Here is a 12,040-nt window from a genome sequence, read left to right as displayed (position 1 = left end):
TTTAGGTTTTACATTTGAAGGAAGCTGTTATATTTATGTTGTATATTTGAAGTTCTTACACAATGATGTCGTTTAAGTCTCATATGTAAATATTGTGAGAGGTTTAATTTGAGCTTTGTGTTTAGGAGGGACCATTTCACATTTATTACTTTGTCTCTTTTAAGTGGACCATGTGTCTTTTTACCTTTACAGGGGAAAAACTGTCTAAGCAGCAGCTTCACAATTCCAACATCATTAAGAAATTAAGAGTGAAAGAAAAAGAGAATGAAAATACCATCACAAAGCAGGCCAAAAAAATTAAGGAGCTAGAAGAGGAATTGCAACATTTCAAGCAGGTTGGTCGAGACTTGACATCTATAAAAATTGCTATTCAGATTAATTTTGCTTTGTGGATTAGTGTTGCATGCTTTAATGTCAAAACTTCACAACTGCCTTTCTCAACTGTTCATGTAAGTAGTTGATTTGTATTTTTCCCAAGAACTGCTGATGGTGAAATATCTTTGTTTGGAAGATGCGTGTGTTGTGTTTTATAACTCCAGTATGGTTGTATGCTCAGACAGTGAAGTGCTGGTAAGTGCACCTGTTTTTCTCTTGTCAACTAACAGATGCACAGAATTCAGTTTACTTAATGTTCAAACCTCCCTTAACATCCCTCATTCCAGTTTGATGTCCTTTGTTTGGAATTGTTTCCTATTTTGAGCAGTGATCACGTATTTAGAACTTTCCCCCACTTCCATTTAACCTTCTCATTGACATTAATGCTCAATACAGTACCAGCAGGATGTCACAAAACCAGACAGATTTAATTCAACTCTCCTGCAAGCATCCTTCACAGCCTGCATGCACATCAACACTTTAGTTAGGTGTAACCCCCTACAATACACAAAGCATAGGCATTCAGTGATGTCATCAGTGATGCCATTTATCATGTCACGAGTGATGTATGATGTGAGGTTAGAAGCAGTGCATGGCAGGGGCACAAGGTATAGATAGCTCTCTAAAGTATTAATAGCAAATCTTCGTATTCTTTATTCGGGGGGAGGGGTTTAAAACATTACATTACCACAGTCATTGTCGCCTAACTATAACATCCCTTTGAACTTTTTTTTTTTCCTCTTCTTTTCTAGGGTGTTGTTTTATAACTTGAAGTAAGACTACCATACCTAACTGTATATAGAAGAGTCTTGGCTATGTATTTCGAGTATGTGTAAAGAGTGGGCACTTAAAGAGCTGAATAGAGAATGCAGAGATTCTGGTCTTCCCACCTAAGGGGTTTTAGGTGTCTGGAGGGAGTGGGCTGTAAATAAAATGCACACCGGGTGCAGTCTGCATAATGGGGTTTGGTGAGGGACTGGCCTCTCCGTGAAGACCTCTGTACATGGTGAAGGCTGTGCGTTGTAGGGTTTCGTAAGAGACTTGCAACTCCACATAGACCTCTATGCAGAGCGACGGCTGTGTGTAGCAGGGTTTGGTGAGGGACTGAGCTCTTTGTGAAGAGCTTTGTACAGGGTGAAGGCTGTGCATAGTAGGGTTTTGTGAGGGACTGATCTGTCCGCCAAGAACTCTGTACGGAGTGAAGACTGTACATGGCAGAGTTTAGTGAGAGACTAGCCTTTTTGTGCAGGGCGATGGATGTGTATCGTAGCATTTGGTGAGGGACAGGTCTGTCCACAAAGTCCTCTGCAGGGTGAAGGCTCTGCGTAATGGGGTTTGATGTGGACCTGGCCTGTCTTCTGTACAGGGTGAAAGCTGTGCAGACTAATACCACCTATACCATATGCATATCCATTTACAAAAGGCAGGCCTAGTGTCGTTTTCAAAGAGCCGCTGTATCAATATATAAAAGGCAAGCCTATTGGCTTTGTCAAAAGAATACTACCAGCACAGCAATCCTATGTGAGGATTCAACCCAATAGAATCCACAACTATATGTAAAGACATTCATTCTTAAAAAAAGGCATTGCAATGTTTATCAATTAACCTTTTAAATAAAGCATTAGAATTCAAGACAACATTAAGCAAGTGTCAGAATCTATTTATTTTCTTACTCCTCCAGCCACATAATGCAGCCGTAGAACCAGCCACAGGGTACCTGCAATCCTCAGCTAAAGAACAAATGTTCCAGCTCTAGCAAAGCTTAAAACCAGGATAAGCCTTTCCTGGGGTGACCTCCTCTAGGGGCCAGGAAACATAGGGTTATTTTCTAATAAATTCATTCTAAGGGGCTGCTGACAACCCTGCAGCCCCCCAAACATACTAAAACATGGTCATGCCCCACCCAATTTGGGGCACCACAGAGTTTTAAAAAATGTGCTAATTAGCCGACAGAGGGCATTATTGGGCGCTCCTGCCTGGGAACATTGAATAATAAATGAGCGGCCCTGGCTGCTCTCTCTTTTTTTTATGTGACACCCACACATTTTCAGGGTCCCCAGGAGGGTAGTTCAAGGGCCCTCTTGACCTCAGTGACTTTCTGCACTGTGTAGGAGCTGGCATCTACATAGTGTGAAGTGCCCGATCCCTGCCAGGGCACCCAGTTGGCTTTTCTTCCGGTTGGGTGCTGTGATGGTAGCCCGAAGGTCCCCACAGGCTTCTTGCCCTCTGCAGGAGCCAGCATCTAAATTAGTCTGCTTCCGCCCAGCGGGAGCATTTTCTTTTTGCAACTGTTGCTAGCAAGAATGGTGCAGCCCCCTCCTTGCCCCAGTGTCTACTAAAAATGTACGTACACCCAAATAAGCTGTCTCTCACCATCATGCCATAATTATTTCTTTGCAAACCAACACCAGTTCAGTAGCCACTCCATAATGGTAATGTGCCATTCTCAACTTAAGCTTGCCCTTACAATCTCCCCTTCTGCATGTCTTCCTGAATGCACATTTGCAGATACCAGACAGTACTTCTCAAATGCACTGCTTGCATGACGCAACCACCACTCCATCAAAGGCACACAGAGTGACGATTTGACTCTCTTATCACCACCCTTAAACCTGCTGCTGCCTTCAACTTGTGCGCCTCACAACTCTACATCACCCACAGTGGCACAGGCAGTATGTTTTTCAGTAGGTGCACACATGCAGGACTGTCACCTAGTGCTTTTCAGGTTGTTGCGCCTCTAATTGCTATTTTGCATTGTGCCCCAACAGAAGCCTTGAACTATACAACCAACAGTAAACTGACCTGAAGTTTATCATTGGTATATGGTAGATGAGTATAAGATTTCCATGCAGTTAAATAAAATGCCCGTGAATTGTATAATCTCACATAGTAATGGTGAACTACACAAAAACAATACAAATAGCACCTTCTAAAATCATCATAATTGTACTCGGTTTCAGTTACCACTAGCACTGCTGACATAAACCTCAATTGATCACTTTTGAGTTTTAGCTGTGTGTATGTGAGTGTGTGGGTGTATATATATTCACTGAAAATAAAGGTTACAAGGGCGTTATAGTTAAGCTCACATTTCACTCATACAAAAATACAGAAATGTAGCAATTTTAATTAACTCCGCTAACTATAACTTACGCCCCCGTAATGCACTGCTTATGACCTCACATATTACATCACTCATGACATGATCAGTGATATTACTGATGGCATCTCAAATGACTACACTGATGTTATCAGTGATGACATCATCCAATGATTGTGTCCTCTAAAGGTTTCTGAGTGTTAAAGATATATTGTAAGATACTACAAAAATTAATTGAGCATTGTTTGTGTGGTACTAATGAGTGATACGATTTGTAAGAACTATGTTTAATTTTTTTTTTTTTTTTTAATATGAGAAGAGTTTTAAAAGACAGAAGCATTTCAATCATCAACCAAGATTAATATGAATTACAATTCACAAAGCGGGGGTACAAATATGCATACATAGTATAACCCAAAGGAAAAAAATCCTTTCAGAAAGAGACCGCATTATGACCTTATTAAATTCAGTAGATCTAAAAAGCAGAAGTTATTTACTTGGGGTCCCTAAAAATACATACTGGAGTTAAAAATATTTATTACTACTGTTCCTTACAAATACAATAAAGTGCAAAAGCGGAATTTATACTAAAGACACATAATTTAGGCAAAAAAACAAAAAATATGTTTTGCATATGTCAATCATGATTAATATAAATTACAGATCAAGAAAAAATTGAAAGCAAATTTTAAATGCAAGTGATCAAGAAAGCAAACAAAATCTATTCTCATTAAAGAAAGTAAATAACTTCTAAAAAGAAAATTTAAAGTATGGTTAATGCAGGAAACCCAAGAAGCAAAAATGTATCACTAAGGTGATGTTTTAAATAAAGTGCATATAAAGGTGAGTAGTATTCATTACTACGGTTCCTTGCAAATATTGTAAAGTGCTTAAGCAGAACAGAACAGTGACCGGATGCCACTATCCCTCATGATCATATTACATAGAAAAATGGAAATCACTTCAACAACTTGGGCCTATCACATAATAAATAAATACTATAGCCCGTCCTTGAAGATGTACCACAAGATTCACCTTGAGGGAATCTCAAACTATGCGGAACCACAGAGCCCTGGTTTCTGATTAAATCAAAATACTGCCAGGAGGCATTAAATCGCTTTAAACCCCGACCCTCTTTGCCTAGGCTTCCTCAAATTGCTCCGTTCTGATCATTTTAGTCAGGCATTTTTGATACACCGAATCCCTGCAAGTTTGCCACATTTGCAAAATCAGAGAGCGGGCCATAATAGAAACAATTGACAAAAACCTCTGTCCAGATTTTGCTAAATTGAAGACTGTCCATTCTTTAGAAGACCAAAAAGTACCAAGGCAGGATCCAAATTCATTGTTATTGAAGTGCCGGAAGCATCCAATTTAAGGCTGCTGGAGTGTAATAGGCCATCCAATGAGGGCGGAACAACATCTTTTGAAGTCGCCGTTCTCAATGTCTTATAGCCTAAAAGTGATATGGTCAGCCAATTTCCCTCTGAGAAATGGCTATGCGTTACTCGAATTTTCTCAAAAATATTCTAAATAGCATTTGGTTGTACCTCTGAATTCCGTATTAGCTGATACCAATTCCCTATTCCAACCATTCTAGACATAAAAAAAGCTCGAAGTGCAGTGTGAATATTAAGACCGGGATCGAAATGTTGAGCCCTAAAAAAAAAAAGATACGATCTGATGATAGCCCAGGAAAAGTCACGGCTCGTATACACCACACCAAGCAAAAATCTTGAGCCATGTCATCCATCTACCCTGAAGGAGAAAATGCCCCAACTTCCTGAACCTGGGATGATCCAAAAGACTAACTACAGTGGGGAGATTAAGCCCAGATGCCCTAATTCCTGAAGTGTAGGAAACATCCAGCCTGAAGAAACATTATTGGAACAATATAAGCTCAATAGTCTGACTCTTAAATCTAGTCAAACCTTATATCTGGCTTTTTTTGATATTTAGTAACCTTAATAAAACGGCAATTGATTGCGGCATAATTTTATCGATAAAAAAGGAGTCAATTGTGCCTCTGCTGTCCAGAACCCTTCCACACAGATCCAAAAGGGCCGCCTGATAGTAGCTTTGAAAATTGGGAAAGGTGAACCAACCTTGTAAGGTATCCAGCTGGAGGGCAGAGTATTTAACCCTAGGTGATTTGTTGTTCCAAATGAACCATCTAAAAAGCACATCCAAATGAGCGAAATAGAAAACAACGTAAAAATAGACCTCTTTAGAAGAGCCACTCTGCCAACAAAGGTCAGGGGGAGCAGTGTCCATCTATCAAGCAGCCCCTTTATTTAATAAAACATTGGGATATAATTCAATTGAAAGAGCTTGGAATATTCTTGAGTGACGTATACCCCTAGATAACGAATCTGTGTCTGATGTCGGGCTTGTGGATGCAAAAGGGCCGGAAGAGCATTGATAGGAGAATTAAAGAGATCTTCTTTTTTTATTGGATTGATATAATATCCCCCAATGTCCTTAAACCGATCAAATTCATATTGTCCTTTTCTGGTTTCAAAAAAAGAATAACATCATCTGTGAACATTAGTAGCTTGGTCATACCCAAAAGAGGGGCCTCAAAAGCCTGGGAAGCCCTAATCCCAATCAAGAGAGGCTCTATAAAAAAGTTAAATAAAATAGGCAAAAGGGGGTCCCCCTATTTATTGCCACGTCTTCAGGATTCTTGCCCTTTTTTTAAAAAGCAGACAATAGTTGATTTCTTGAAATTAGATAAGACTTCACCCCCGTCTTCAACATAATTGAATGATTCAGTCAAGAAAGGCAACAATTCAACAGCAAAAGTGTAATAACATTTGTCTCTGAAGCCGTCATTGCCCTTAGGCATTGTCGCTAAAAGTGTCTTTTACCTCCGTGAGTGAAAAGTGGTCATAACTTGGTCAGCCTGGGTATCCCCCAGAGACGCTTTTCTAATAGCCTTTAAAATATTGAGCTATACTTGACTGAGAAGTAGAACAGCTGGTTTCATATACAAGCTTGTAGAGCTCATCAAAGATCTGAGAAACTTGATCCTTATCCAATACTAGGTCCCCTGATGCAGGATTCTTCAATTTCCTAACAAACACAAACTCTTATTTTACCTGTGCTGACCAAGCCAGATACCTCCCAATCTGTTGTCTTTCTTTGTATTGTTGCTTATGAAAAGCCCTAGAGCTAGTAATTTTTTGCAACACAAAGAAATCCCTCAAATTCAGCTTGGCCTTTTCATAGACCGATGAGTATCTACTCAATCGTGATGCATGATCTACGGGCAATTGCAGCTGAGTAAATTTTGGTCGATGTTCCCTATGTTGATTAGCCTGAAAGGCAATAAATCCACCCCTGACTGTGGCCTTAAAAGCTTCCCATATGGAAAAGCAAAAAGCATCGCACTGATTTAGCTGAAAAAATTCCTGAATACGTTTCCTCATATCATTGTTGATCTGGAAATAACGAGCGATCCAACTGCCACCTGGGCCTATTGTTCTGAGTTGCCTTGGCCTCTATAGTAACTGAGATAAGCGAATGATCAGAAAAGGAATTGGCCCAGATATCAGACCTGAAAAACTGGTGAATTGTTGAATACCGGGGTGGTCAGACCTCCAAGAATCTACTAAGTGGGAATCATTCTTAAGCTTATTGATAGCCTTTTTAGTTCAAGGTTTTAATTGTTTTTGTGTTGTATTAGAGGTATCATTGGCAAGTTCCTGAATGTAGTGAAAATCCCCCCTTACCCCAAAATATTCCGCTGACCGCTCCCAACGCGATCTTCTATATCTGTTGCAGTGGTTCCGGCTCATTCATCACTGGGGCATAGAAATTTACTAAAATGAGGGGGAACCCATTGACCATAGCCTTAACCCAAACCAGCGACCCTGCGTATTCCTTATTATATCGGTAAGGACCCAATCCAGACCTCTGTCCAAATCGATTGCAACCCCGTCTTACTGTGAGACCAGCAGAGGCAAACAAAGCTTGAGAATACTGCCTTGGTATATGAACATTCGGTGAGTTGAATTTAAGATGAGTCTCTTGTAAAAAAAAAAAAGTATACCTTTGGGGCAAAAGAAGCCACCCGTTTCATCAATGCACCCCATTTGCGTCTATTAAACATATAGTTTACATTACATGATAAAATTCTGACTTAGTGACCCATTTTCAAACATAATACTTATCAGAAAAAGTATTTTCCGAACCCCTTGACCATAACCAAACTGCTTGGATTTTGATGTATATAAGAATAAATATTTCTAAACCCCCTCCCAACTTTTTCCAATGGGAATTCATAAACATCTTCTCATTTTTTGATGTATGTGCCTACCGCCCACCCTTTAACCGGCAATAATAGTAACATTATATTACAGTTTATGGCAGTTTATGAGAGTTACTAGGTCTTATTAGACTTCTGCTGCAAGAACTCCTGTGCCTCCGAGACATTGCAGAACAGATGGAATTGCCCCTTTACCAAAACCTTCAATTTAGATTTTTGCGCAATTGTTGCTTGTACACCCTGTGCTTTAAACAAGTGAAGCATTTTGACAAAATGTTGTCATCTGGCTACAGAATTTAACAAATCAGAAAAGATGTAGCAAAAGGGTACATCAGGCGTAGAAAACTGCCTCTGGTGATTTGTCTTTGACAATTCTTGCTCTTTAACTTGATAGGCCTCAAAATTAACAAGAATTGTACGTGGGTATTTTGAGCTGGGGAAGTGCTGCGCTGGAATACCATGAGCTCTTGTTAATGTTAAATCGCCAGAAAATTCTGGCAGAACATGAGTCTTAATAAACGAATCAACCCTCTAAAGCATTTGTTGCCCCTCACAGCCCTCTGGAACCCTGACAATGTGCAGGTTGGAGCGGCGTGCATGATTTTCAAGTTCCTCAATCTTATTCGCGAGCCAAGATTGTTGTTTATGGAATTGGCCGATTTCCTTATGCATCGTAACAAACTGGTCCTTCAACTCAGAAATCTGGACTTCCGCCTCCTTCCTCTGGATGCTTGTCACTAGAATCCTTGATTTTGGAGAGCCTGACATAAAACGCAGCAGTCCCTGAGGCCTTCAACTCCCTAATCTCGTCCAAGATAAGATTGAGCATATTTTTGACTTCCACTTGCATAGTGGGGCTTTCAACACCCTGTTGGGAAGCCTCCTGCTGTTACTCGACTACCAGTTTTCCCAACTTACCCCCCCCCAGCTCTGCTGCCAGTCCATTTGACTGCAAAGCACTATGTGCAGCCTCCTGGGGAACCAGTGAATATAATTACAGGGAATCATGATTACCCATTGAAGCTAGAGCAGGTGCTAGAAAGAGAGGACGACTGAACCCTTCAATCTAACAGCCCCAGTGCCAGCTTTATTTTTTTTAAACAAAGGATATTCCTTAACTGTGCCCGTGCCATGGCCCAGGCTTGATTCGGGCTCCAACAAGGTCTCGGCTACCTCTCCCCCAGCCATTTGCTTGGGAATGAGGGCCCCAGTATCCAGAAGATTTTTGCCACCCTGCCGAGAGACGAAGCCTACTACTTCAAGATCGGAATGTTCAGTGGCATCTGGAGATATCCGATTATCATCAAGGTTTCCTGTACCCGCAGCTGTCAGTAACTCCTTTCGTAGCGAGGAACTGCAGTTAGCCCGCGCTGCTGTCTGACCTCCACGTTTTTTAACCCTTTGTGCCAAGGCTGAAGCCTCAGAATTGGCAGAAACGTCTGATATCTTAGCATGCTTTCACATAGTCGACAGACTTGACTTTAAAAGGCATCACAGGAAAGCCAATGGAGTCAGAGAAGCTTTGAAAGACCTCCAACTACCTGAACCGAACCAGCAGCCCCCCCGCCCCCCACCACCACCAATCTCGTGGTAATCCTAGTGCCTCTTAATAACCAAGATTAAACAGAGAGAACTAACCCTTCCAGCAGGAAACCTGGCTGTTCAGTCCTGGCCCCAGTCTCCAGCAACAGTTGCCAGTCCCAAACTTTCTCTCAATATAATCCTCAGCGTGTCCAAGAAGGCAAACAATAGTGGGTGGAGGAGTGAAACTATGAAACATCAGGGGTCAGTGTGGGTTGTAGATCAACTCAGGCTATTCAGGCTAAACCTTTCTCATGAGAGCCTATTAATCAAAACATAATTCTCCCTGAAGGTCTGGAGAACCTAATTACTGCTGAAGTTGATATGGTCAGTAGAGGCTGCTTGGTGCTTTCAGCAGACTGCCCAGGTCAATGGAGAAGCACATTGCATAGTGGAGGTGCAGACGCGACGGAAGATTGGGCAAAGGCAGCATACCCCGCTGCTGCTACTGGCTGTGGCTGGACGTTCTTTGCGTCTCCCAGCCTCATGATCTAACCCGTGGGTTGTCAAACTGAGCCGCGGGTCAGAAATTCACAAAACACTGTGGTAGTGCCAGCTACAGGCGTGGCTATATCAGGACCGAAAACAACAAACCACGCCACTGCAGCCTCCGGCTTCTCTATGTCCCAACCGGAAAGCTGTGAGGCAGCTGCAAGCTGTCGTGATGGCGAAGGGGGGAGAGACTGCAGTGCTCAGCCATGGATCATGTGGGATCCGCTCGATGGCCCCAACCCGAATGCCATAAGACATATTATGTGAGTGGATATGTGGATGTTTTTATCCATGCCTGAGTAGGTGTCTATCTGGCTCTATGGGTGTGTGAGTGGTTGTATAGGTGAGTGAGTCAGTGAGTGTATTGGTGTGTTAGTAGGTGGTTGAGTGGTGTATGGGTGGTAGGGTGAGTGGTGTGTGGGTGGGTGGGTGAGTGAGTGAGTGACTGACTGACTGTGCTTGGTGTATGGTTGAGTGAGTGGGTAGGTGAGAGGATGTATAGGTGAGTGATAGGGTGTCTAGGTGGCTGTATGGGTGAGTGATTGGGTCAATAAGTCTTGTATCGGTGAATGAGTGGGTGTGGTAGTGATTATATGAGTGAGTGAGTAAATGTGAGAGTGGCTGTATGGGGGTGTGTGCCTGTATCAGTGACTGTATAGGTAAGTGAGTATATGTGTTAGTATCTGTATAAGTGAGTGTGTTTGTGAGTAACTGTATGAGTGATTGAATAGCTGTGTGAGTGACTGTATGGGTGACTGAGTATATGTGTGAGTGGCCATCTCGCCTACGAGGCTGGTTGGCCGTCTCAAAGAAATTGGGGTCACAGGCTCCGCTCTGATGCTTCTGTCCTCATTTCATACCAATTGGTTACAAAAATTAAAACTGGATCACTTCTACTCTGACGTCACTCATACCTCTTGCGGAGTTCCACAGGGCTCATAATTGAGCCCAACCTTGTTTAACATCTATGTCGCTCCTTTGGCCAAGGTTATCAGAACTTTTAGGTTGCAGGCACTGTCCTATGCGGATGACGCACAAATTATTGTGTCAATTACCAACAGCATTGAGGCGTCCTCTGCAAATTTTAAGAGCTGCATGCTGGCTGTGGCCTCCTGGATGGTAGACAATTACCTGCGACTCAATAGGGACAAGGCAGAAGTCTTGATATTTGGCAGCCAACAAACTATATGGTCACCCTCCTGGTGGCCTGAAATTCTTGGCTCATGCCCCTGTCCAGCCTCGGCAGCAAAGAATCTTGGTGTCGTTGTTGACCGCTCTCTCTCTTTTAACCCCCAGATCAACAGAACGATACCTACCTGTTTTGGTATCATTAGGCTTCTGAGTAAGATCTCTCCTTTCCCTCCTGAAAGCAGGCAGGGGTGGCCCTGGTTCTGTCCAGATTGGATTATTGTAATGCACTGTACCTGGACATCAATAGGGTTCCATCCACAAACTGCAGCCTGTATAGAATGCCGCGGCCAGACTTGTAATGAATCTTCTCAAATTCCACCCTGTTTTGGCATCCATTCGTAAGCTGCAGTGGCTCCCCTTAGAAAGAGAATTCTGTTCATGGCCCTCTGCCTTGTCCATAAGGCTTTTCACAACACAAGCCTGGAAGGCATTAAACGGCTCTTCCTACGGTATGTCCCTAAAAACAACTGTGGTCTGCCAACAAAAACTGGTTGGTAGTTCTCAGTTTCAGTAGAGCCAGGTGGGGGAAGAGCCTTTTCTGTTGCTGCCTCCAAGCTCTGGAATTCTCTCCCCCTATCGATCTCTGGGTAAAACTCTCACCTTTTGTCTCGCAAGGCATTAAAAACATGGCTCTTTACTCTTAATTGCTAGGCCCTTTCTGTGCTTCCTCCCACCTCCCGCTCTATCCGTAGCGCCTTGATGCCCTTGGGAAAAAATCTGCACTCTATAAGACTAATATTCATTCATTCATTCAGTGGCTGTATGGGTGTATGAGGGGGTGCGTGTCTGTATGACTGGATGTGTGAGTGGCTATATTGATGAGTTAATAGGTGTGTGAGAGGCTGTATGTGTGAGTGGCTCTATAGATCAGTGAGTGGGTGTGTAAGTGCTTGTATGAGTCTGTGAATGTTTATGTGAGTGGTTGTGTGAGAGTGACAGTGGGTGTACGAGTTGTTCTATGGGTGTGTGAGTGGGTGTATGAGTGGTCCTGTGGATGATGTCATCAGTGATTTTATCAATGATGTCACTGA

The 12,040-nt window shown here is 42.5% G+C and overlaps 1 protein-coding gene across 1 annotated transcript in view; it reads left to right on the top strand.

Moving 5' to 3' along the window:
- Positions 1–12,040, top strand: part of TMF1 (TATA element modulatory factor 1) — a 271,023-nt gene that overhangs the window by 95,381 nt on the left and 163,602 nt on the right. The window contains exon 6 of the mRNA XM_085624782.1: positions 193–335. Within this exon, the coding sequence (XP_085480908.1) occupies positions 193–335 (143 nt within the window). The remainder of the gene's footprint in view (positions 1–192; positions 336–12,040) is intronic.

Source organism: Triturus cristatus, chromosome 9 (genome assembly GCF_964204655.1).
Source record: "Triturus cristatus chromosome 9, aTriCri1.1, whole genome shotgun sequence".
Lineage (NCBI taxonomy): Eukaryota > Metazoa > Chordata > Amphibia > Caudata > Salamandridae > Triturus > Triturus cristatus.
This window is presented reverse-complemented; position numbering and strand designations above follow the sequence as displayed.